The 25,737-nt window shown below is 33.7% G+C and overlaps 5 protein-coding genes and 1 pseudogene across 9 annotated transcripts; 2 read left to right on the top strand and 4 right to left on the bottom strand.

Annotated features, from left to right (window-relative positions):
* Positions 1–1,466: 1,466 nt before the first annotated feature.
* On the bottom strand, positions 1,467–4,103 carry LOC105640656 (putative UDP-arabinopyranose mutase 2). Its single transcript, XM_012225025.4, has 4 exons — positions 3,660–4,103; positions 2,461–2,711; positions 2,201–2,369; positions 1,467–2,072 (listed from the first exon to the last, which is right to left on the bottom strand). The coding sequence occupies exons 1-4, from the start codon at positions 3,981–3,983 to the stop codon at positions 1,734–1,736; spliced, it is 1,083 nt and encodes a 360-aa protein (XP_012080415.1). The 5' UTR covers positions 3,984–4,103; the 3' UTR covers positions 1,467–1,733.
* A 2,145-nt stretch (positions 4,104–6,248) lies between these two features.
* On the bottom strand, positions 6,249–6,968 carry LOC105640655 (histone H4-like; annotated as a pseudogene).
* A 2,161-nt stretch (positions 6,969–9,129) lies between these two features.
* On the top strand, positions 9,130–11,816 carry LOC105640653 (COBRA-like protein 4). Of its 2 annotated transcripts, XM_020681841.3 has the most exons (7): positions 9,130–9,336; positions 9,456–9,535; positions 10,119–10,575; positions 10,654–10,801; positions 10,884–11,161; positions 11,251–11,547; positions 11,629–11,816. In XM_020681841.3, exons 1-6 carry the CDS (start codon positions 9,210–9,212, stop codon positions 11,535–11,537), a joined length of 1,377 nt encoding a protein of 458 aa, XP_020537500.2. In that variant the 5' UTR covers positions 9,130–9,209; the 3' UTR covers positions 11,538–11,547; positions 11,629–11,816. The 2 variants fall into 2 exon arrangements, with proteins under 2 accessions (XP_020537500.2, XP_037493079.2); XM_037637151.2 differs by having other exon boundaries at positions 11,251–11,654.
* A 67-nt stretch (positions 11,817–11,883) lies between these two features.
* On the bottom strand, positions 11,884–15,294 carry LOC105640654 (protein COBRA). The gene is made up of 6 exons (XM_012225024.3): positions 14,994–15,294; positions 14,462–14,541; positions 13,587–14,043; positions 13,072–13,237; positions 12,681–12,955; positions 11,884–12,586 (listed from the first exon to the last, which is right to left on the bottom strand). Exons 1-6 carry the CDS (start codon positions 15,094–15,096, stop codon positions 12,294–12,296), a joined length of 1,374 nt encoding a protein of 457 aa, XP_012080414.1. The 5' UTR covers positions 15,097–15,294; the 3' UTR covers positions 11,884–12,293.
* A 1,827-nt stretch (positions 15,295–17,121) lies between these two features.
* Positions 17,122–22,811, top strand: LOC105640652 (Transducin/WD40 repeat-like superfamily protein). Of its 4 annotated transcripts, none has more exons than XM_012225021.4 (14): positions 17,122–17,449; positions 17,774–17,857; positions 17,964–18,091; positions 18,263–18,335; positions 18,446–18,529; positions 18,615–18,701; positions 19,101–19,171; positions 19,328–19,379; positions 19,491–19,548; positions 20,598–20,704; positions 20,811–20,965; positions 21,528–21,636; positions 22,268–22,324; positions 22,416–22,811. In XM_012225021.4, the coding sequence occupies exons 1-14, from the start codon at positions 17,348–17,350 to the stop codon at positions 22,569–22,571; spliced, it is 1,323 nt and encodes a 440-aa protein (XP_012080411.1). In that variant the 5' UTR covers positions 17,122–17,347; the 3' UTR covers positions 22,572–22,811. The 4 variants fall into 4 exon arrangements, with proteins under 4 accessions (XP_012080411.1, XP_020537453.1, XP_012080412.1 ...); XM_012225022.4 differs by having other exon boundaries at positions 17,393–17,449; positions 17,977–18,091; XM_020681795.3 differs by having other exon boundaries at positions 17,393–17,449; positions 17,974–18,091.
* A 340-nt stretch (positions 22,812–23,151) lies between these two features.
* PNM1 (Pentatricopeptide repeat (PPR) superfamily protein) lies at positions 23,152–25,056 on the bottom strand. The gene has a single exon (XM_012225019.4). It carries the CDS (start codon positions 24,947–24,949, stop codon positions 23,399–23,401), a length of 1,551 nt encoding a protein of 516 aa, XP_012080409.1. The 5' UTR covers positions 24,950–25,056; the 3' UTR covers positions 23,152–23,398.
* Between the last annotated feature and the right edge of the window lie 681 nt (positions 25,057–25,737).

The raw sequence follows: 25,737 nt of genomic DNA, 5'->3' as shown, positions 1-25,737 counted from the left end.
ACAAAAATAACAAAATAGAAAAATAAACAATAAAATACATATTTATACCAACTAAGAAAAAATAAAAAAAATTGATAAATATACTTCTACATCATTGTCCCAATCAAGTTGTAACAAATCTTTAAATGTTGATCATATTCAGGAACGTTTTTTCCTTATCAAAAATGTTAATATTGTTATATATAATGTTGTTGTTGTTGTTGTTTCCTATGCAATGGAAATGGGAACACCATTCGCTGAAAGATTTTGCTTTTTAAGGATTTTTTTTCTTTTTTTATCAGTTATACCTATTATTGGTAATATAATACTCCACATGCATTTGTTTTTGCAAATTGGTAATACTCCTCTAAGAAAAGTTAATGATATATATTTATATAATTGTTTTTTTTTTTTTTTGAAAGGGATTTATATAATTTATTTAATTAAAAGATTATCTAATCATTTATTATCAAATAAAAAAAAATATATTTAGGTGGTATTCTCAAGGAAATCAGTTAAGTAAATCCAAAAACTGTATTAATCCTTAATAAAATAAGAGGGGAAGTACAAGCCGTCCTAAATTTGTATGCATTTAGCAAATCTTAATTAATATTTATAGCAAGCAACCCATTTTATAATAATCTGCACTTTTGTTGTTTTGTAGGTAGTTCTTGATATATTGTAAGAGCCTGTCAGTTTTCTATTTTTTGTACCACTAAATTAATGATTTAATTAATAGGTAATTTTGATTAGCGGGAGTAGATTGCATTTTCAGATAAACTTTTAGAGTTTCAAATCTAAAATCATTTCATCACTGTAAGGATAGTTTTTATCTGAATACCATTTCCAGTCTTATTAACAATGTCGGTCTTTCTTCTTCTCCTCCTCGTCTGTCTTCTGTCAATTTTTCTGAATTTTTTCCATTTAGTGCTTTCTGAAAAGATGAAAATGCCTTTCTACTTAAATCAAAATAATTTTTTATTGAAAAAAGTATTATATTATCCTTGTATTTTATCAAAATTAGTTATTTTATCCCGGCGTTTTACCGGGATAGACCAGTGTATTTTATCAAAATACAGGGGTAAAATAATAATTTATTATTATAATATGGTAGTTTTTGTCGGTGAAATTAAAATATTTATCTGAAACTTCTTTTTTGAGTATTGCCACTTTAGAGCTTTGTATTCAATGAAGATTCTGAAATATTGCTGGCGAGAATAGAAAGATCTCACTATTAGACTACTTACCAATTGGGTTAGTGAAGTGGTCTTGTCTTTGATTTGTATGCGCGTGAAAAGTTCCTAGATCCCAATTTTTCCAGCTGGTATCAAAGCAATTCCACTCTGAAAAGCTATATACCAAATTCTGAAATTGGATTTTTCTCACGAGACAATGACTGATTAGTCAAAAGTCTGACTTTCTTTTTACTACAATCAATGGCCAAAACCTCTGAATGATTCAATTAAACCAACAAAATGCACAAAACATTTCCAAAACCAATCAACTCAATCATTAATAACTAACAATCAAATCTAATCAAATGCAAAATGCATAATTTGTCATTGTTCTAAACTCAAAGTAACAAGAGTAATAAAACCCTCCACCTGAAAAATAACTATCCAAGCTTCAAAGCAGGAAGCTTTAGATAAATTGGCTCAATAACTTACAATACCTAAATAAAGACAGACTAAGAGATTATAGCATCTCCCGCTTGATAGCCGTGATAGCTCCCCAGATTCCAATCAGTAGTTCTTCTACTTTGCAGCACCATTAGGCAATTCGGCAGAAGTCCCCGATGGGTTCTGCTCTTCCCATGCTTCAATCCATGTGGCCATGGCATCTGCTAGCTTGATAAAGTATTCATCAACTTTACCCAGTTTTGCCTTAACTTGCTTGGACAGTTCAAGATAGCACTTCTGGACACTGGTGCAGTCCTTTGGAAGAACAGCAGATTGGAAAAATGGAATCAGCTCTTCCTGCCAGTAGATTCCTTTGTATTCCTTTTTAAGGTTCACAAATGGGTTGCTTGCTTTGCTGTGCCAAATGTAAGGCAATCCTGTTTTGACTCCTAAACCCAAATGATCGCATATAACCTATACAATGAAACAATCATTTTCAATTACAAAACACATGAAATTACAATAAGCTGGAGTAGTCTCGAGGCCAGATGGATGTAGAATCTAATTAATCAACAATAGAATTAAACAAGATAGGTGTATACCTTCATGCACCAGCCAGCCCACATATCATCATAGCGACCAATCGGCTGACCATCACCCATGAGACCGAAGTACATTGCAGGACCAATCAATTCACGGTTGAATGCCAGATTCATTCCGCACATAGGGAATAAAGTTCCCTTTGGAATTGTCATTACAGCATCCACATACCTGACAGACAGATAGGTACAAAGTCAAATATTTCTGTTAAAACATTCATATACACAAGCAATAGATGGTGGTGCATTAAGAATCTTCCTACCTAGTGTTCCTCTCAAGAGGCTTGACAAGTTGGGTTGGGGCATCATAGTCAGGGATGTTGAGCCAGAGACCATGGGATACAGCTGTAGGGACACCCTCACGAAGGCTAAACGGATAACCACGGACAAAATCTGCACCATTTCGGTATGGGTCATACAAAGTGTTGAAGAAAAATGGGGTGGATGGAGTCAAAAGGTTCTGTATGTGCTGCTCAAGTGCATTAATATCTTTGCCAGAAGGATCTTTAGCAACCTGCAATTACACGAGGGATGCTCCACTTTAGATCACATGCTCCATCCCAAAAAATAAATTCACTGAAAGATATAAATATATATATTGCATCCATCCCAAGATATAAACACATAATATACAAAATGGTTAAAAGGAACCATTTTGCAACTCATGAACACAATAAAAAAATCTGCTGAATCTCTTGCATAGCTCAAGTCAAAGAGAATATGAAATATAATAGAAAGCAGCAAATACAGAAAATAAAAGACTACCAGTTCATTAATTGAGTTAGCTGACAGATTGAAATCCCAAAAGAACTATCAAGTAAACTGGTTTCCAACATTAACTAACAACACAACAGAAGCAGAGCTGTCTAATACTCCAATGGATAATTTGTCATTTAACAAATGAGATCGAGGAGATCAATCAATACTTGTTCATTGTTTATTCCAAATAACATAGACTTAGCCTTCAAAATAAATCCATACTCTTGACATTGTTGATTACCAAAATGACATAAGATACAATACATTGGCACATGCATGCCTTTTCCGAGTCAAAATCAAATGAATCAGTTAAGATGCCAAACAGATCAAATTGTTACAGATGAAATAGGTCAACCAAAACAGTATTGATTGATATTTGAAAGAACAAAGCAGAAATTGAAAGCTATAACAAAATTAGATCCAGTTGTCAATATAGCGAAAGGCAAGTAACCCCAAATCATATCAAAGCCCCACATGCCCAGCCTCAAACAAGATTCAAAATTCAAAATTCCACCAAAAAAGAGGTCCAACAAAACTCCACATAAGCAGTCCAGATCTTCAAAATCCCCATTTAAAAGTTCCAATTGGCTATGAAAAATTCAAACTTTCTTCAAAAATGCAACCCCGAATCACAATAAAACCCAAACCCAACACAAAGTAAAAACAAACAAATAAATAAGAGAGGATTTAAAGAGTGACATACAAAGCAGTCATCATCAATGGTGTAGATATACTTCTTCTTGGAGACCATGTAGCCGAAGCACCTACAAGCAGAATCCTTAAAGGAAATACAAGAAGCCTTGGGACCCAAAATCCGATTAATATCATTCCTGTTATAGAGCTCATAATCGAAACCTTCAGGAACCTTGATTGTCTTTGACGGGTCACCATCTTGAACAATGATGAGATGGTAATGCTGGAAAAATGGCCTCCACATCTCCAAAAAATCAAGGTTTCTAATAGTTGGGATTACAATATCAAGCTCATCTTTGAGCAGAGGAATCGGGGAGACTGTGGTCTCGGCCATTTCAGTTGAGTTAGAGAGGAAAGAGGGAGAGTTGAGGTTTATGTGAAGAGAACGAAGAGCGAGTTTGGTATTTGTAATGAGAAAGAGAGTTCGTTTGGTTAGGACTTCGAGGCCGCGTAGATCTAGCTGAAGCAAAACCACGCCTCCATGCTATTTTACTGCATTTCTTGCCACGTGTTATTGTTTTCCTTTTTGTTAAAAAAAAAAAAAAAAGGAAAGACTTCTCTAAATGTAGTGCATGAGTACGTATCAAATCAATTATATATACTTTCAAAAAAAAAAAATTATATAATATTTTAATTTTAAAATATTTTTTAAGCAACAGAACTGCCGGTGGATAAACAAATTTTTCAAAAAAAAAAAAATCCAACATTTTAAAATTTGCTTTTCTTTTTCTTTTGATTTTTTTTTTTTAATGAAGTGATAGTCATATAATGGTAATACAAATTAAATAGACAACCCATTAAATGGAGATTGTGCATTTTAATTCTGATGGGGTAGGGATTAAAGCTGAGAATTGTAGGCTTTAATGCCTTTTCTTTTCATCTGCTTTTCGTTTGACTTATTTAATTCACGGAAAATAGGCATATAAATATTTAATATGATAAATTATATTATATCTTTCTTTATATAAGTGGGTTTTAATCATTTTTTTACTTTTATTTTACCCTATTTAATACGCATTTTTATCGATAAAAATATTAATATTCATATTAGATATTTAAATAAATAAAAATTTTTTATAATAAAATTAAATAAAAATTATAGTTTAATTATATTAACTATATTTTTTATAACTATGAAAAAAATTAAAATATATCTATTTTATAGCATAAAGAAAGTAATCATATTCAAATAAAAAATTTAATGTGCTTATAGATTATTAATTAGATGAATGTAAAATGTAGAATGTATTACATAAAATTCAAGCACAAATGAATTTTTTTCATATTTAAAATAATTTTATATTTTATTTTATTTTAGTTATTTTTTTAAAATAGGCTTATTTTCACACATTATTTTTCAATTTGAGTGTTATCATTTTTATCTCCTAAAGTTTCAATTTGTTATTTTCATGTCAACTCTCCACTCTCATCCCTATCGTAAAAATACTCTTACCATAAAAATTTTAAAAATCTAGAGAAATTCCTTTCAAAATAAAGAAATTTAAAGAAATTGATTGTTCCGTCATAAAATTTTGACCAGTTTAATTTTAAGAATTTATATAAAAATTATATTTATTTTAATACAATTTAATTTAATTATATTTAAATCTTTTTTTTCATTTTAAACATTAAAAATTATAAATGTTACCTAATTCATTTATTTAAAAGAAGGGACAATATTTTATCGTATTGCATTGTTTAAATTATTTTATTATATTATAATAGTAAGAAGCATAAACAGAAAAGAAAAGATACAAGCGAGATCTCGGCCGCCTGTGTAGGCACGTGCAAAACAGGCGTCTTGAGCACGAGCCAGGCGTTCAACTCGAAGGGGGAAAGTCCATAAGTGTGGGGGCGACTACTTCAAAGTCTCGCTTCATGGACCATTGGACCGGTGGCTTTTCACCTTTGGAATTTACGTGTAGTGCAACTTTGCACCCTTTCAGGGACAACCATTGCTTGATCATGCATGTTCCCTTTTCCATCGTACACGTGCCATTATGGTCAACGTATTGAGGAAATCATAGTGGGTTTGACTGTTTGAACGTGTCTTTACGGGTAAGCCTTAGCGTTTCACTTCCTCTGATTTGAATTCTGATGAAAGGTCAAGCCAGTAGGTCTTCGTTGGTGAGCCAATTTAGCAACTTGTAAGTTGTAACTTGCTTTGGTTTTCATTCTTGTACTTTTTCGAAACAAAGCAAACGAGAGAAAGGAAAAACAAAATTTTATTTAGTTATCAAAATTTTAAAAAAATAATAAATTTTCCTTTTTCTTTTCCAGACTGTTTGTTAGTCCGTGAACGACATGTTTGTCTCAAGCCGGTTCCTCGTTTAAATACTAATTCATTGCCTGTGTCGGTACCCTTGAATCGTGTTATCCAGGTTAAAATGGGCCTAAGCCCATGAATAAAACGGGCCTAAGACTTTCGAGCTTAGCACTACCTTACAAGCTGCATTAAACTATGGCAATTACTCTTCCGGTTTGTCGTTCAACTTGATACACCGTCGTTCCTATTAGTTAACTAAATCCCTAACTTTTTCTCACAATCCAAATAGAATCGAGAAAAGAAATGAAAAGCAAAACCATATACCTTTCAATCTGAAGACAAGCATCAAAAACCTTGGATTAAAATACAAAATCAAAACATTAATTCCTAATGATTTGCCACTGCTACAAACAAAATCCCCAGTCCTAACCTAAATCTCTCTAACCACCAAAACCATAAAGAGTCCTACCTTGTCTCTTCAAGGCATAAACAACGTCCATCGCTGTGACAGTTTTCCGGCGAGCGTGTTCGGTGTAAGTAACAGCATCTCTAATTACATTCTCAAGAAAGATCTTTAGAACACCTCTTGTTTCCTCATAGATTAAGCCACTGATACGCTTTACTCCTCCACGTCTAGCGAGTCGTCGGATTGCGGGCTTTGTGATGCCCTAAATATTATCTCGGAGAACTTTCCGATGCCTCTTGGCACCTCCTTTTCCCAATCCCTTGCCTCCCTTTCCTCTCCCTGACATTTCTTTCGATCTCGATTTCGATTTCTTTGTGATTGCAATGTGATATGGTCGATTGTATTTTTGTGATGTTTTTATAGGAGGAGAGAGAGTCTCGTTGGCCGTTGGATTGGGAGGTGATCCGTGGGAGTGGTTGCGTTTAGATTAATGAGCGTTGGATGGCACATTGTCGCGGATATCGATAATGTGGGATTGTAAAATGGGCGGGTGCTTGAAAAATGAAAACGCAAAGGTTTTCCCCCCTTTGGTTTTGTTTGGCAAAATATTTGAAATGGAAATGAATTTCAGATCGCTTAAGTTTGAAATTCAAACAAAATATCTTAAATTTCAAACAAAAATTGAATTGAGGTAGAAATTTTAAAGGCTAGACTCTAGATCTTGTTATACTCGCAGTTCTATAAATCTTTCTTTCAATTTTATGCTGCAGGATCGGAATTCAGAATTCCATACATATTATATTTTCTATATGGTACCAAAGCTTTTGCCGTAATAAGATTACTTTTCACCTTCATGAAATAAAATCTCCATGGTGACTTAACCAACCACACAAATTTTTCGTCATCAACATCAACCACCCTTTTTAAAAACATCATTTCATTATCTTTGATAATAATTATTAAATTTGCTTAAACTCAGTTTATAGATTCATTGATATACCAAATCAATAATATTTTATTAAAAATTATTCTCACTCTGTCTTCTTTGTTTTTTTTAATGAATAATCACAGATATTTTCATTTCAAGAGACAATTGTTTTTTTATTGATTTAAATCATTTGTGAGCCTGTAAACCAGATTTAGGCAAAGGTAATTCCTCATCATAGAACTATGGTGCAACCATTACACCTAATTTCCTTCAATCCCGCTTCTCAACTGTCCCTCAAATTGACAAGAAGCTTAAACTACTACTCTTAGCATGTTAATAGTTTAATCGATGCGTATAAGAAAAAACTTGCCTATACCGAGTCTATAACTTTATTTATGAACTAAAAAAATAAAATTAAGCATTTTTTAAAAATTGTCCTGATTTTATTTTTATTTTTATTTTTTTTTTGAAATGTACTGTCAAAAATACCTGTCGTTTCAATAAAAATACAATTTCATCGATTTTAGAAGTTTGAGCTTTTGGATATCAAGTTGGAGTATTTGGATAATTGCATAAAAATTGAAAAAACTTCAACATTTTATCGGTATTTTCTCTCGAAAATGAAGAAATTCTATTTATGTGAGACAGGGAAGCAAAAAAAAAAAAAAAAAAAAAATTTCCTTCATTGTTTTTCCTTCTTTTCCAAATAAGGTAAAATTACTTTGGATATCTGTTTACCTCATTTATTTTGATTCCTTCAAAAAAACACATCAATCCAAACAAAGTGTTAAAGTTAATTTAAAATTTTACTTGTCACCACATAACTACGTTTGTAAAAAAATAAAAGAGTTCAAAGACCAGGTGGTTTGATTAGTTCTCCAGATCCAATATGAAAGAAGTGAGTTAATGGTTTTATATTCGCATTATAATTTAGAGAATGTTATTAAAAGGGGAGAGCTACCTTGTTTTATAATCCACTACGTTGATCAAATGATGTCAAAAATTTCACGGAGATAATATATAAAGATTTTATATAAAAAAATTTCCAAAAAGATGATATATTAAGATTTTGTATACTCTTTTTAACTTTTCTACTTCCATGAAAAATTAGGTAAGATGACAATTTGGTCAATCTATTGGATAGATGACTACTTACCAGATACCAATTCTGCAATGTTCATTTCTTTTGGTCCATTAACCAATTCTCAGTTTTTGGCAAGGATGGAGAAACTTTGCCTACCCAATACAAAGTGAAGTATCTAGACTTCATAGACTTCAAGGATCCAAAATAAAAATTTGAAAAATACAAAGTGAAGTATCAAAAAAATAAAATAATAGCATTCTTTCAGAATGTTAATGGAAATTATAAGTACCTAGAAGCATTCTTTCTTGATAATTTTAAAAGGAACTAGAAGTAGCTAAATAGTCTATCACCTGTTTCATATATAGCACACGATATCAAGAATCCAAACCCTACGAGTCTGTCTTTCTTTGACAACATTTGCAGGAACCAGACCTAACAGAAAACTTGTGTTCAAAGCAGTCTATTACAGGCATGTTTTTGTCAGTGTAAATACATGTGGGTATGTATTCTGTAATAGAAAAGACTGTTGAGCTGTTATATTCAAACCTCTCAATATCTCCCGCCTGCAGCTACCTTTTCCAATCATTTCTCACCAAAATTTTGCTTCAAGTTCCAGTAACCTTGTTAACCAGATTTATAAAAATTCAACTAAGGTGTTGTGTGTATCAGAATTCAATAGATTTAAAAAATTCAAACCATATCGTAATGCACCTAACAACCAGTAGGTGAGACATCTTTTAAGTTAATTTCATTTTCAATCTATTCTGTTCTCTTTATCATTTTTTTCTCTTTTTATTATGCACTCCTACTTCAGAATTGCTATCTGTAATCTCTAAGTCCTTGCCTGGAATTTACCTATCCAGCGAACTTCCGGCAATGGGAGACCATAAATGTATTGCCTTAGAATCAAGAAACTATCACCAATGGCATTATTGGCCCTCATTTGGTCAAGTGAAGTTCATTTTCTTGGTTGGTTTAGCTTTCTTGATGTTGCCTAATTCAGGTAAACTTTCTTGCTCAACCTATTGGAATTGAATGTCTTTTCTTGTTCAAGATTAATTTTAATTTTAATGTTTTTAATATTGTTATAATGTTTATTTGCTTTGGTGTTCTTGATTGTAGCCGCTTATGACCCATTAGATCCAAATGGGAACATAACCATCAAATGGGATGTGATGTCTTGGACACCAGATGGTTATGTGGTGAGTATTATGATTATTATTTAGTAGGTTCTTGGAGAGTACCTCTATAATTTTGGACTGCTTGGTCAGTTTTAAAAAATTCATGGCCACAGCACCTTAGAATCAATTTGCAAACTTTCCAAGAATTGAATTCTATTTTTCCAATTCTCATTTTTTGATAAAAAGAAAAAGCTAATTAATAAAATCCAGTTATTTCGATCCAAAAAATAAATGATTTTGAAGTAAGTAAATACACCATTTTAAGATTTGATTTTACAAGAATTCAAATTAATTAATTGCACTCATTCCTAAATTATGTAAATATTATAATTTTTAATTTAGCTTCTTGGAGTTTTAATATGGTTAGTTGTTTTTAAACAAATAAATAAACTGAATTCATTGTTCATTTACATCCGAAACCTTTACATAGAATTCAGTTTAATTCTTCTAATTTGAGAATTTCTTAATTATACATTTTCATTTATCATAATTTCTATATATCCAGATGCAAGATAATCTTTCTTGGATCGAGAAATGAATTCCAGTGTTCAAACATAATTCTAACAATAAATTTTCTTGTCCTTTGCCTTTTTATTTTTTCCAGGCTACAGTAACCATGAGCAACTTCCAATTGTATAGGCATATCATGAGTCCTGGCTGGACTCTGTCATGGTCATGGGCTAAAAAAGAAGTAATATGGTCAATGGTGGGAGCTCAGGCAACAGAACAAGGAGATTGTTCCAAGTTCAAAGGAAACATACCACATTGCTGCAAGAAAACTCCCACCGTTGTGGACTTATTGCCTGGAGTTCCTTATAACCAACAATTCACCAATTGTTGCAAGGGAGGTGTAGTTGCAGCCTGGGGACAGGACCCTTCATCTTCAGTCTCAGCCTTTCAGGTCAGTGTTGGACTCGCCGGAACATCTAATAAAACAGTAAAACTGCCCAAGAATTTCACTTTGCTTGGTCCTGGACCTGGCTATACCTGTGGCCCCGCAAAGATTGTGCCCTCTACTGTATTTTTCACACCTGATAATCGGCGAAAAACTCAAGCACTCAGTAAGTTTTTGAAATTTTCTTTATCTCTTAGATAATGGAAAGCAATCTAATGTAATGTTTGAATCTATCTTTATGCAGTGACTTGGAATGTAACATGCACTTACTCACAGTTTCTAGCCTCCAAGAATCCGAGCTGTTGTGTCTCCTTTTCGTCTTTCTACAATGAGACAATCACTCCTTGCCCTTCTTGTGCCTGTGGTTGCCAGAACAAGCACAATTGTATAATGTAAAGAACATTTCAATATTGTAGAATTGGTTTATCTTATAAAAATAGCAGCTGATCTTGTTTCTGAATAATCAAATTGCAGGAGTAACTCCAAGGAAGCTCATAAAAAAGGAATAAACACACCAAAGAAGGATAATACACCATTGCTACAATGTACACATCATATGTGTCCGGTTCGAGTGCATTGGCATGTGAAGGTCAACTACAAGGACTACTGGCGTGCAAAGCTCGCTGTTACTAATTTCAACTACCGGCTGAATTACACACAGTGGACACTCGTTGTTCAGCATCCTAATCTCAATAATGTCACACAAGTTTTCAGCTTTGATTACAAGCCTCTTGTACCCTACGAATCGATAAGTCAGCACCTGAAATACTTTCCAAGTTTAGTTGCAGAAACTACGCACCTGCAGATAAAATGCTGATGAAGTTTTCTGATATTTGTGCAGATGATACTGGTATGTTCTATGGCATGAAGTTCTATAATGACCTTTTAATGGAAGCTGGTCCTTTCGGAAATGTTCAGTCCGAGGTGCTTCTTCGGAAAGATAAGAGCACTTTTACTCTGAAGCAGGGATGGGCATTTCCCAGGAAAGTTTACTTCAATGGTGATGAATGCAAGCTGCCACCACCTGATGCATACCCATATCTGCCAAACTCTGCATGTTCAAATACAGTTGCATTTTCGACAATTGCAGCTTCTTTGGTCTTGATTTTACTATCACTTTGGTGGTGAATCATCAATGGTGAGAAATTATAATGCTCAAATCTCTTTGTAACAGATATTGCAGGGCAGTTTTGAAAGCCAGAATATTTTTTTAATACAGGTATATAAAACCATTATTCACTCTCATCTACAGATTAAAAGGAACATGTGTTCAAGCGTGCCATATTGATGGTTCATTTGGAGAAATCTTTTATCTTAGTGAATAATTATGTAAAAGCTACAATACATACCAAAAACACCCATAGAGCATCTCCAAAAAATCAAATATGTTTCATTTTCTATTTCCCATCTGCCATTTCTAGTTTTTGTAGCATCAGCCATAGAAGTAAAGAAAATAAATCTGCAGACAAACATATTGATAGGAATAAATGCATTAATCAATTGTAAATTCTTATTACAATAAGAACACATGCTGTGAATATACTACAGACAAATATTTTAAGCGTTTATCATAAATAACCATAAACATAAGTACAGTTTTACTTTATCAAATAAAAGAACATATAGAATAACAGCTATCACCCGACAAAAATTGTAGGAAAAAAAAAAAGAATTCTAATTGCCAATTCATAAACTGAGTACACCACTGCCTATACCCGTATAACAAGCTATGTTTCTCTTGGAGCACCGAGTGTTGCATAACTTGCAGCACTTGTCACGTTTGATCACACAAACCAGCTTCTTTTATGTTCCAAGGTAGGTCATACCAGAGCCAGTACAGCTTGTTAGAACATTTAGCTTTAGTCGTTTGCCTCAAATGCTTTGTCACACACAAGCGGAAATGATGACAATATAAACCAAGAATGTCATGATAGGACGAAACAGAGAGACAAGTTGACGGGAACCATCATTTGGTAACCATGGGTAGGCATCCGGAGGGGGCATGACACAATTATCACCGTTAAAATAAACCCTCCTAGGGAAAGCCCATCCCTTTTCAAAAGTGAAAGTTGATTTGTCCTTTCGGAATAGCAGCTCTGATTGTACATTCCCTAGAGGACCAGCTTGTGAGAGAAAATCATTGTAGAACTGAACTCCCCATAACATAGCTGTATCATCTGCAAACATAATTTCATTTCCCAGAATTCATATTAGACACAAAAATGATAGCAACAGAGGCAGAGAGACAAATTCTTGCAAGATATAACTTACTTAATCCATCATAAGGAGTTAGTGGTTTATAATGAAAGCTGAAAATCTGAGTGAGGTTATCAAAATTGGGATGTTGCACAACTAGATTCCATTGGGTGTAGTTCATTCGATAATTGAAATTTGTGACTGTGACCTTCACCCGCCAGTATTCCTTGTAATTGAGCTTAACATGCCAATGTACTCGAATTGGACACATATGGCTGGTACATTGCACTAAAGGTGTATTGTCATTTTTGGTTGGACTAACCACGGATGCTAAATGCGGAGAATCAGGACTGTGAGGACAACAAATGAGAAGAAAAGAGTTAGGTCAATCTCACCATAACCATGTCTAAAAATTCTAGAGAGGGAAGGTAACATAAGCATAAAGCAAAAAAATAATAAAACTTACTTCACACAGGTCCCAGCCCCAGCTCCTGTGGTGCTGTTTTGACATCCACAAGCACAAGTTGGACAGCTTACTATTGTTTCATTATAGAAGGAGGACAAAGAAACGCAACAGGTGGGTGTCTTCTGAGCCAGGAATTGTGAATATGTACAAGTAACATTCCAGGTCACTGCCATGATATGCAACTAACGTTAGATAAACCCAGAAAGTTGTTAGGCCATAATGAAAATCATATTACACATATACTGAGGACGGTAAATATTGGTATTGATTACACTAATTCAATCTTTGGTCCATAAAAATTTCAGTATAACAACATGAAGTTATTTCTTGGTGAAAGATAAATTATACAAATGCAAGCAAATTAATTTATGAGGATATTCCTGGTGCCAATTAACCACCATCACAGGCTCAAAATGTCCGTATTAGATTAGCAGGTTGGTTATTCAATCCAGTCTAGAAAAAAAAATTATGTTAATGAACCTCTAAATTGTTTGAAACATTAGCTTATAACTTACTCAAAGCTTGAGTGGATCTCCTTTTATCACTCGAGATAAATTTGGTCGGTCTCACAATCTTTGCCGGCCCACAAGTGTATCCAGGCCCTGGTGCTTTCAAGGTGAAGTTCTTTGGCAATCTAACTGTTTTGTTAGAGGTTCCAGCAGCACCTACACTAACTTGAAAAGAGCTTACTGCCGTAGCAGGGTCCTGTGCCCATGAATTTAATACCCCTCCTTTACAGCAATTTGCAATCTGCTGATTGTAGGGAGTTCCGGGCAATAAATCCACAACAGTTGGATCCTTCTTACAGCAATGAGGAACGTTTCCTTTGTATTTTGAACAATCCCCTTGCTCTGTGGTTTGGCCTCCCACCATGCTCCAGATTACTTCCTTTTTCGCCCATGTCCAACCTAATGTCCAACCTGGAGCTTGAATGTGGCGATATTGCTGGAAGTTATACATCGTCACAACTGCCTGTCAAACACAAGTGAAAAGGACATTACACATTAGAAAATTCAGTATTTAAGTTGGGAACTTCAAGGGATCGAAAACAATCACCTTTGGAATTCCATATTGAATTCTACTAATCCATAGAAGATTTTCAAAAGTAATTTAGAAAATGTTAAAGTAAGAAAGTCTTTATTATATCATACTAAGGGAGAAAACATGTTGACATCTTATTTTGATTTAATGAGATTCCTCAACTTGATTCGATGGAACTAAAAAAACATCAAAGCTTGTAAGGAAGTAAACTCGGAACTCATAGGTAAATTATTTCAACATACTTTGGGAAAATTTACAACTGGATTTGAATCGCACTCCAACATTTCACATGCATAGAGCAAGTCAATGAGAATATGTACATAAAACTGAATCATTTACTAATACTTACAACATAGCCATCTGGAGTCCAGCTTATCACATCCCATTTGATAGTGATATTCCCATTTGGATCAAGAGCGTCATAGGCTTCTGCAAATATATAAATCAACCAAAGATGAAAACTTTAATTATAATTTTCCAAGATTCTCATACTGTACAGCTAATTATTAAGCGAAAAACAATACCAGTGACTAAGCGGTCAATATCACAAATAAATCTAAACATTAACTAAATAAAAAGATAACAAAGTATCCAATAGTAACCCATATTACCATTTTAAATTTTGTATGCTTATATAGACCCAAGATCTTAACTTTCTAACTATTAATAGAAACCCAGTTTTTTATTTCACCAAATTAGAATCTAAACATACAAATTATTAAATTTCAACAATCAAATCTCCAACACACGTCTCCTTCTTAAACAGTCGGGATCAGTGAAAGTGAGATAACCTTTCTGGTAACCAAGCAAAACCGAATTCACAAAATAAGAAAAGAATTTCAAAACAAAATATAAATACATGGAAAGTAAAACAGACTGACCTATAGGAGTGAAAGTACAGCAAGAAAGCAAGAAGACAAGGAAAATGGTAAAGGAGCTGAGCTTAGTAACAGATCCAGTGAGTAAAGAGAAGTGTGACTCCATTGAAAAATGTTGATTTGTGGTTAAATCTGATGTTTATGTTTATGGGTTAGCTCAAGATCTGCACAAGAGAGAAAGAGAGAGCTATTGACATGGAATTTGTGGACTTTCTTCTCACATGGGAAGAAAAGAAAGCTCTTCTGAGCTCAAGCTGTCAAATAGACTTATAAAGCCACTGTATAATTTTTAATAAATCTTTACCCTACAAAAGAAGTCAGTTAATGTGCTTCAACTGTTTGTTGGCCTTGCGGCATCCATGTTAAATTACTAAAATAGGCCTGCAGAGATTTTTAATTTTTAAGCACTTGCGTGAAAACTTTTTGGCCTTATAATTTTATAGAAAAAATAGATAAATATTTCTTAAACTGCTCATTTGGATTATATCTTTTAATTATTAAACAAATAAAAAATATTTTTCTTCTATTTTTATTAAAATTATTTTTCTTTAATTTTATTTTTGCACATGTGATTTCTATAGCAGAGTTAATAACATACTTATAAAAACAGAACAATTATAAATTACAAAATGAGATTAATTTTATATTTAAATAAAATATGGGTGAAAAAAATACAATATTTTCATTGAAAAAAGAATACTGAAAGAGTGGCTAGGGACAATAATGGCATAAGACCAAAATAATTGATGTGGAAGCAAGTCGGATTACAGAATAAAGAATAAAAAGCTTTTTAAAAAAAGTAAAAAAATAAAAATAAAAAATAATAGAAAAAACAAGTGCAATTACCGACAAGAATGGGCTTGGAATTGGACCAAAGCACCCTCTCCCTCACTGTCGGTGGAGATAATAAGACAATGTCCTGATAGGCAAATGATTTTGTGTTCTTCGTTTGTTGTCTAAATCTTGCTGTAACCACCTAATTATTTATTTAATTATTATAATAATTTGCTTAAATTTTCTTAGTCAATTATTTGATTTCACATCATATTAATTCAAGTCATCAATCTACCAAATATTTGGATGTGTCAATTCTATTTAAACAATTGAAGCACTAATACTTATTGAAATATTAATTATTTATTTTTATTTTTATTCATTAAAGATGAATATCAAAATAATATTACATACTGTTCGATGAATATCATTTATTAAATTAGTTAGAAAATTCAAATCAAGAGCTCTAATTTTTTGATTGATCGGTTAAGGTTACATGATATAGAAATTTAAAATTTAATTAGAGAAAATTCAAGTTTTTTTATTCATAAATAGACTTAATTTTCAATAGCAGTAATTAATGTGTACTAATTAGTTTTAATAGCATTGTTAATTGAAATATTTATTGTGATAAATAAAATATAAAATATCGGTGGTTAAATTAAAAAAGTTTATAAGATTATAAGAAGGGTAAAAATTGAGATTTTTTAATCATTTAGGGTAATAATAAATTATGTATGACTCACCAAACAAGATAACTTGAGCTGCCTGCACTTTTAATTCCAAATAACAGCTGTATTCTTCTTCTTCAGTACAAATTAAAGATTGTATTAATTATTCTTTTCCCCCTTTCATTCAAAATATTTTTATTTTTCCCCATAAATAATATGTTCTTTTTATGAGTCATTATCAGTAATTAAAAAAAATAAATTAAACTTGCTCACAAATTAATTCGAGTTTTTTATTTAGTTGATGTAAGAATTTCACACACATATATATATATATAGAAAATTTAATTCTTAAATATGTGAATTTCATCTAGAAAGTGAATTTATATAGAAAATGATATTATACTTTTTAAAAATATAATAATGTTAAGAAGATAAGATCTTTGATTATTATACATTTTTAGAAAATTTTTATCTCTACTCAAGTATGATATTAAATTTTTTTAATATATATATATATATATATATATATATATATATTTATTTATTTATTTATTTATTTATTTTTTGCAAATATCGAATTTCAACAATTAAACACTTTTGACAAATAATTATTAAAAAGTAAAATTTGAAATTATTGTTGCTTTTAAGAATAAAAAAGTTATTTAAAATTATCGTTTTCATTATTATTGAGGGGAGGGAGGAGACAATTATGGGGACGATACGACAGGAAAAATTTTGCGTCTCGACTGTAAATAAGACGGAAACTTTTCCATCGCGAGCAGAAGCTGGAAATTTCCTAATTTTGAGGTTCTGCAAGTTCATTTCCCTTCTTTAATTAGGGTTTTAGGTGTTTAAGCGATTTGCTGCGAAATAGAAGCGGGAAACTCTTTGAAAAAGAAAATTTAAAAAAAAATGGAAAATAGTAGCTTGGAGCAGACACTGCAAGATGGCAAGCTCCGTCGACAGATCAATTCCCTCATAGTTGCTCATCTTCGCGACAACAGTCTTACACAGGTAACATTTTTCTCCCTGTTTGCTTGCCTAGAAGTTTTTAGAAAGAGCATAGGTGAAAGAGCATAGGTGTGTATGAATTTTTGCTCCTTCTTATTTCAGTTAGCATTGCAACTCTTGACATAGTCTGATGGAATTTTTGATCCTTAGTTTTGTCATAACTGCAAATTCTTAGCTGAAAGAAAGATTAGGGTTTTAAATTTGTATTTTTGCATTGTTCTTCAGTTGATTAGCAATAAAATATTCACAAAGTAGTACTAAGACGTGTGATTTATTGAATTTATGTTGTGATTTATAGAGAATTTAATGAAAACCTATATTATTTAGGCTGCAAGTGCAGTTGCATCAGCCACAATGACACCATTGAATGTGGAGGCTCCGCCTAATAAGCTTCTTGAGCTGGTTGCTAAGGTTCTTACTTACAATTTTTTTTCTCCTTTCTGTGTTTTTAATTAAATTTTACATGGTAATTGGATAAAGAAGGAAGTGGAAATTTTGGATACTAAGATGACAACAGGGTCTTGCAGCAGAAAAGGATGAGATGTTAAGAGGGATTACTTCCACTCCAATGTATGATTTGGGCACGCTGGTACCTGCAGCTTACGGTTCAATCCCAGCTCACCGTGTTGCTTCCATTGATTTTAGGTAATTTACATTTTAGCCATTTGACCTGGCCTAATTGTTCTATTCAGGATTAAAAATTTGGCCATTGCTTTCTTACTGAGGAACTTGAGTGTTTCTTTGACCTTGTTGATTAAAAAGTTGTTATACCTGCAATTAACCCCAAGGAGTTCATATCCTCTCCTGTCCAATCAGTGCCTTGCAGGACACAAAAGGCTCATCAAAAAATTTTCCGAAGCATGAGACACGGCATCTTTCTGAGCACAAGGTATGATTAGAGGGGGAACAAAAAAATTCTGCATCTTCTCTGCAGTAGAGCAGTGTGGCTGAGAATATTCAAGTCATAATTTTAGCAAACTGATGGTTTAAGTTTTCTAGAATATTGCGAGATGTGCAAGATTTAGTCCTGATGGAAGGTTTGTTGCTACTGGAAGTGCAGACACATCAATTAAGCTATTTGAGGTGTTGATTTTTCCCCAATTTTGGTTATGCAGTTTATTTTCAATGATAATCTTACATACATCCAAAGCACTTGTCCTTTGTGCAGATTTCAAAAATCAAGCAGATGCTGCTGTCAGATGCAAGGGATGGTCCCGTCCGACCTGTCATAAGGACATTTTATGATCATATACAAGTATTTTGACCATGAGTGATTACCTTGTGTTTCATCCACCATATGCTGCATTAAAGCAATCACTATTACATTCAACTGACCTCCAAATCTAAGTTATATGGCTTCAAATCCTCAGCACCAATCATTTGCTTTTTCTGAATTTACACATCTTTCCCATTAAGCATTATGTTGGTCCATTATTTGTGTAGTGTATTTCAAGGCTCAGAATTTGTTCTAGATTGCCTTTATTGAGCTCAAGGAATGGTCATGACACAGCACTATAAGTTTTGTCTGAAATTTATATCTTTAAACTGGAATTACAACTTGGCCATAATATTCCCTACTTGTATATTTTCTCCTGGTTAAAATCCTCTTGGATTCAGTCCCATGTCATCTAATGTCTTGTCAATATAATTGCAGCCAATAAATGATTTGGACTTCCACCCTCAGAGTACTATTCTTATATCAGGAGCCAAGGACCACACAATAAAGTATGACACCTTCACTCAACCAGAAGTTCTCTTCATCTATGCATGCACATCTATACATATAAATTCATTATATGTATGCTAAACATTGCCGACTTGAGCTGTTACTGACCTCAGATTGAACTTGCGCCTTACACAATGCTTATTTATTCTTTTCAGATTCTTTGACTTTTCCAAAGCTACTGCAAAGAGAGCATTCAGAGTTATCCAGGTCTTTTGTCTTCATTTTGTTATTGACCCAAGCAAGGTTCTTAAGTTTTCTGGTGGATTGATGTCTCAAAAACACATTGATGCATTGCTGTGAGTTTGTATAATGACACAGGATACTCACAACGTTAGGTCTGTGACTTTCCATCCTTCTGGGGATTTCCTTCTTGCAGGTAATTCCATAATTTTCATATATTTTATTTTTCAAACATATTTGATTTTGGATTTTATGATTTGTTTTCTATTTCATCTAAATATTACAAGAAATCAGTAGATCTCTTTCACCATGAACTTTCTAAGGCAATTGATCTGTACAATTTCCAAGCTACTAACTCCTTCATATATCTTCGATTTATCTCGTCTTGTACTGCTCAGAAGTTCCTTTATGCAGTTATACTATGCATAGTAAATAAGAATGAATTTTGAGTAAACTTGTATCTTGTGGCATTCCTTGGTAAGGGTTAGCAACACGCTCTTTAGTGTATGCGACCTTATAAAAATATTACATAAGAGTAAATAATCTTTTTATTTCTATTGCTAGATGATGCTTATTTATCTAAAATTAACTCGAGTAAGGGAATGTTTAAATTTTCTCTTTTGGAATAAAATGTGGGATCGTGTATTCATAATTTGAAGAACCATGTACCCCTAATTTGAGGAATTATGTTTCTTTAGTTTATGGGATTGTGTATGAAATGTACTTGTACAGAATTTTCAGCAATACTGTGTAGCCTTGGGATTAGTGTCCATTTGTGAAGACCATTTGGCTGAACCATGTAAACTTTTGTTTCCTCACTATCTTGACTCTCCTCTCCTTTCATATTATTAATTATTTATAACATTCTCAAAAAGGATTCTGTCAATATATTTTCTTATGTCTTATATCTTTTTGACCACTCACAGGGGTTCATGAATGTTACACCACTCTATTTCTTTATAATGAGTTTACAACTGAACTTGGAATAAGAACTCAAGAAGAGTTTAAGGTCTGAGGGAAGGTTGTGCATGGTTGTTTCAGATTGTTACTGCTGAGTTCAGTCTCACCATATGGATTATGCTGCTTAACAGTTATCTTTGTCTGTTCATTTTAACTTTTTGACTAGATAACTTATATTTTTCCTCCTTAATTAGTGTTCCGACTTTCATTCAAGAGTTAATTGATGAAAGTTTAACACCCTTGCTTGATTGGACTACTGATAAGGCTGGACCTAAAAAATTGTAGGAACTGATCATCAGATTGCACACCTGTATGATGTCAATACATTTCAGTGTTATCTATCTTCTACTGTTAATGCCCCAGAAATTGGAACTAATGGAGCCATTAATCAGGCATGGTTGACGTTGTACCTTTTTTGTTTTATTTGATCTAACATCCACATGAATCAGATGAATTAAGGGAAATTAAGTTGATCATTATGTGTTCTTGGTTATGCAGGTGAGGTATTCATCTACAGGTGGCGTGTATGTAACAGCATCTAAAGATGGTGCTGTGCGGTTGTGGGATGGGGTAAATGCAAATTGTGTGCGATCTATAGATGGTGCACACGGAACAGCAGAGGCCACCAGTGCAAGTTTTACAAAGGATCAACGGTAGATATGCTGTTGTACAATAATTACATGTACATATGAATCTGTGCATGCATGTATGTTTTGATCCTTAGTGCTCTGGAGGGCTTGCAAGCTTAATTCCTTCATAGATACCACAACTAAGCACTTTATGCCATGCTAGTTGGAGTCAGCTACATGGATCCATTTCTTCCATTCCGTTTGGTTTTGCATTAGCTTAGTTCCTTAAATGGACAATCTACAATAAAAAGAACATATCAAAATGGGAAATATGGAGGGAGAAAATAAAATGAGATCCCTTGCATTAGGATGCAATTCTCGAAGTGAGCGTGAACTAGTACTTCCTTAAAATGTTAACAAAGTAGTCTTGGGATGCAATGTATAACGAGTCTGAATAAAAAGCATGAGGTTTTCTAACAATCTTCCTGTTCTCTTTTGTTTTGTTCTTTTTCAATCGATCTTTTGTTGTCTTTAGTTTGCCGCACAACTAACGTATTAAGACATCAAACACGACTTCACTCTTTGGACTTGGCATTGTGCCTCAAGATGGATTTATGACTTGACTGAGAATGATTGCTTTGTCTAGGTTTGTTCTCTCTTGTGGGAAGGACTCTACTGTTAAGCTTTGGGAGGTTGGCAGTGGGAGATTGGTCAAACAATATCTAGGAGCTACACATACACAACTGAGGTGCCAGGTATGCTGATTTTTCTTCCAGAAATTGCAATTAGACGGTTTTGCATTTCCCCTTTTTAATCTCACTATATAGGAAGGGCACCAGTTCAAATTGACACTTATACATTGTGAATTCATATATTCTGTGTAATTGATAGCAAAACTATAGGAGACATTTTATGAACGCAGGAGAAGAGAATTGTAGTTTGTGTGCAGTAATGTCACATATTTGGCTAGTACTCAGTTTGCAAATAGGAAGGAAGCATTTAGCAGATCTGATTTTCAGAAATGTTGGTTGCATTTGCTGTTCCTGTGTAAAGCATGCAATTCTTTGATATTCTTGATAGAAAATATGATTTTTTATTATTATCCGTATGTGTGTGTTCAGAAGATGAATTTGTAAAACTTGGTTGAAAATACATTTGTTCCTTCAATACATGAGAATTTGAATATGTTCACCAAGTCAAATAACAAGATCCCTCTGTTACTATTTTCTCAGTTAGAACTGTTGAAACAAGTTTTTCCCCAGTACACAAATTTCTGACTCTTACTCTCAAAGTATATTTTTCAGTAGAAAGTTCCAAATTTATTGCTTAAAACATTTATGGACTTTCTTGCCAAAATATTGAATGTTTCAATCTGTTTCTGCGCAGGCTGTTTTCAACGACACTGAAGAATTTGTATTGTCCATAGATGAAGCAAGCAATGAGGTTTACTTTGCTTCCTTACTTGCAGTGCTATGCTATCATATCATATTGTTTTTTTTTTTCTCGGATTCTTATCAATGAGTGATGAATGCAGATTGTTATCTGGGATGCTCTAACAGCAGAGAGAGTGGCAAAGTGGGTGTCGAACCATAATGGTGCACCCCGTTGGATTGAGCACTCGCCAACAGAAGCAGCTTTTATTTCTTGTGGAACTGACAGATCGGTACGGTTCTGGAAGGAAACTCTCTGAATGAATGGAAATAGCTGGATCAGAGCTTTCCACAAAATCTTCTGTAAAGCTTAAGCACACGGCATGGGATAGTTGAGGCTTATATGCAGATCTAGGAACAAATTTTTTTCAAATTTTTTTATGTGGCCAATTTGCTGAGAATTTGATGCAGTTTTATAATATGTATTTTACATTGCTTTTATCACTGTACACGACTATTATTTTTTAAGCCTATATTATAAAACTGTTTGTTTTATGTCATCTCTACACCATCATATCATACTTTGTTATCATTAATCAATTATAACAAAATTGAATTGAACAACGTATTCCTCTTATTGGTCGAAATAGAGTATGGTATCCCTCGAAAAAAATTTTTAAGTTTATGAGGTTTGGCCGTATTAACTATTGGCCCTTATATTTACAACCAATTTACTCATTTCTAAGTTTTAGTTCCATCCAACAACACACACACACACTACGGGCGAAGTTGCGTCAAACATATACAAAATTAAGCTCATAATAACTCATAACTAGTCAAGGAGCATGATACTAACATTTAAGAAACCAAGCAACTTTCGCTGGATTAGAGTACTAATAGTTCACATGTAAATTAGATGATTTAATTTCAATTAAAATAATATGCTCATGTTATTTGAAGTACATGTATGCCTGAGATTTTCTTTTTTTTAAAAAAAAAAAAAAAAAAACAAAAATCTTACTTCTTACTCCTGGTTTTCCCAACATAAACTTGAAACAAGGAAATTGAAACACAATTTCACTAACAAAAAGAAATCACTGCAGTTCAATACGCAGACTGACATACACTTGACAATCCCACTAGGTGATCAGAAGGCTCGACGCATCATGTTCTTTGGTTTCTTCACAAAACTAAGTCTTATCTGCTTCAGACGCCTCCTCTTCCTTGCCGTTTTCTCAGGCAATGTCTCTCTCTTTTTCCCTTTCTTCGCAGCCGCCTCCGGCTTCTTCAAAAACCTTGCTTCCACCCTGTACTCTTTGGGTGTGACTGTCACCCCATTACTCAAAGCTTCATTAAAAAGAGCATTTGCTTTATCAAGCCGATTATGAGCACACCACTTCCCCATCAACAAGTCATAAGTCTTTATCCCAGGTTTACATCCATCTGCCTTCATCATCTCAAATACACTCATAGCATGCTCAAGCCTCTCAATACCACACAAAATTTTCAAAAAGCTATAATAAGCTTTCTTATCAAGCTTATCCCCATAACCAGCACTCTTCATTCTATCAATCATCTCATCGCCTTCTCCAATTCTGGCCGCCTGATACAAACTCCTAATCAAAACAAGAAACGTAGTGTCATCAGGATCACACCCCCATTCCCTCATCCTATAAAACAAATTCAAGGCATCCTGAGTTTTCCTAATCTTACACAGATTATTGATTAATACATTAAAAGTCTCCACATTTCTTGGAACCCCTCGAGTGTCCATTTCCACTAATACCTTCTCTGCTTCAGAATGTAATCTAAAAGGCTCTTTTAACCTACAAATTTTGCAAACACAATCGAGAATTGCATTATAAGCTATTGGACCAATCTCAAAGCCACCCCGATACATCTCCCCAGCCAACCTTTTCGCTTCCTCAAGTTTCCCATCAACACACCAACCTTTAATCAACAAATCACAAATAATCTCATCAGGGAAAATCTCATTAGCCAAGCTTTTTACCATTTTTTCTGCATAACTCGCATACCCATTATCACACAACTTCTTCACTATTAATGTAAGGGACTCTCTATCTCGCTTAAACCCATAATCTTTCTCCATTCTATCGAAAAACCCAACAACCTTTGTGGGTCTCCCTGCCCATATAAGTCTATCAACTACAGATTCCAAACTTTTAGAACCAATAACACTCTTCCCATAAAGAAGAAGCTCATGGGTTGATTGGAAATCCTTCCTTCGACCAAAGTAATCGACAAAAAACGATATCGTTTCATCTGTGTGCTTAAAACAAGCAGCCGTGACTAACCACTGGTGAAACCCTAGAACAGTACGACCAGCTTCAGGAGAGAGATTGAGCGTCTGCAAAACCAGTGAAGGGGTTATAGAGTTGGCGATGTGAGAGAAATTGAGGTTGAGTCTTTGAGAAATTGCGAGGGAATCAGTGTCAGGGCTTTTGACGAGCTCTGCAGATAGAGATTGAGCAATGGGATCTGGGTCATTGTTAGGTTTTAGGGTTTGAGAGGAGAAGGGTTTACAGAGAGAGAATGGCAATAATGGAAATTTGTGGAGATTGGTGGGGGCAAAATGGGAAGAAAAGTTGGGCTGAGTGAGGGATGATAGCGGAGGAGGAGGCGAGATGCAATAATGGTGGAGGAGACGACGAAGCTGCAGAGAGTATAAAGGAGGCATTTTCAATTTTCTTTAGGAACACAGGAGAAAAAAACTCAAAAACCCTGAAATGGTGAAAATTGGAAACCTAGATGCCTCTCTGCATAGAGAGTGATTCGGAGAGGAAGAGTGCGCTTAATCTGTATGGGCCTTCGAGTCCAAGCCTAAAGTGATGATAATGTTATGATACAGTGGGCTTCTTCTATGGGCTTTCAGCCTTCTTCACATCTAACAGTGGTTTTTCGTAATTGGGTCAAGTAGTTTACTTCAATGGGTCTTCTAGTAGGTGGTGCATTTTGGGCTATATAATGGGATAACCCAACTTTCGTTTCTAATCCCATTATAGGATTGGAGAACTCATTAGGTAATAGGAAAATTCAAATTCAAAACCCTCATATTTTCTAGAAAAGATTGTAAATTAATAAGCTAAACCTAATTAACATATAATTGTATTTTAAGCTATTTTTGAGCATCGAGAGAGGGAAATTTTTTTTAATAGATATTATTGGAACCTAACATTCACATAACGCATTTATTAAAGGATGGAAGGGACAAATATCCACCAATTTTAAAATTACTTATACCCAAATCCTTCGTAAATTCGTTTAAAAATCCATTTAAGTATATACAATTTTTTCAATTTTGAAATATCCATTCTCAATCCAAATCTTCTTAGCTCTACTTAGGGTTAAAAATTTGAAGTTGAAGCCCTTCCTTCATTTTGGGATAGGCTTAACCCTTGTGAAGGGACTATTTGGCCCGATACATAATCCTTCCTTTCCAAATTCCAATCTCTAATGCACACAACA

Source organism: Jatropha curcas, chromosome 10 (genome assembly GCF_041381405.1).
Source record: "Jatropha curcas cultivar XTBG-Jc1 chromosome 10, XTBG_Jcur_1.0, whole genome shotgun sequence".
NCBI lineage: Eukaryota > Viridiplantae > Streptophyta > Magnoliopsida > Malpighiales > Euphorbiaceae > Jatropha > Jatropha curcas.
Note: the sequence above shows the minus strand (reverse complement) of the source record. Positions and strands in the feature narration are given on the sequence as shown.

Bases quoted from the DNA above. Each gene is read 5' to 3' on its own strand.
- LOC105640656 (XM_012225025.4), bottom strand. From the start codon at position 3,983: ATGGCCGAGACCACAGTCTCCCCGATTCCTCTGCTCAAAGATGAGCTT. The intron at 2,712-3,659 runs GTATGTCACTCT...GTGTAATTGCAG, and splicing joins CCATTGATGATGACTGCTTT to GTTGCTAAAGATCCTTCTGG. The intron at 2,073-2,200 runs GTATACACCTAT...TTCATTGTATAG, and splicing joins GGGCTGGCTGGTGCATGAAG to GTTATATGCGATCATTTGGG.
- LOC105640653 (XM_020681841.3), top strand. From the start codon at position 9,210: ATGGGAGACCATAAATGTATTGCCTTAGAATCAAGAAACTATCACCAA. The intron at 9,337-9,455 runs GTAAACTTTCTT...TCTTGATTGTAG, and splicing joins CTTGATGTTGCCTAATTCAG to CCGCTTATGACCCATTAGAT. The intron at 10,576-10,653 runs GTAAGTTTTTGA...ATCTTTATGCAG, and splicing joins GCGAAAAACTCAAGCACTCA to TGACTTGGAATGTAACATGC.
- LOC105640654 (XM_012225024.3), bottom strand. From the start codon at position 15,096: ATGGAGTCACACTTCTCTTTACTCACTGGATCTGTTACTAAGCTCAGC. The intron at 14,542-14,993 runs GTCAGTCTGTTT...ATATATTTGCAG, and splicing joins CTGTACTTTCACTCCTATAG to AAGCCTATGACGCTCTTGAT. The intron at 12,587-12,680 runs GTAAGTTATATC...TTATGTTTGCAG, and splicing joins AACTCCTTATGATGGATTAA to ATGATACAGCTATGTTATGG.
- LOC105640652 (XM_012225021.4), top strand. From the start codon at position 17,348: ATGGAAAATAGTAGCTTGGAGCAGACACTGCAAGATGGCAAGCTCCGT. The intron at 19,380-19,490 runs GTCTTTTGTCTT...ATAATGACACAG, and splicing joins GAGCATTCAGAGTTATCCAG to GATACTCACAACGTTAGGTC. The intron at 20,705-20,810 runs GCATGGTTGACG...TTGGTTATGCAG, and splicing joins CTAATGGAGCCATTAATCAG to GTGAGGTATTCATCTACAGG.
- PNM1 (XM_012225019.4), bottom strand. From the start codon at position 24,949: ATGCCTCCTTTATACTCTCTGCAGCTTCGTCGTCTCCTCCACCATTAT.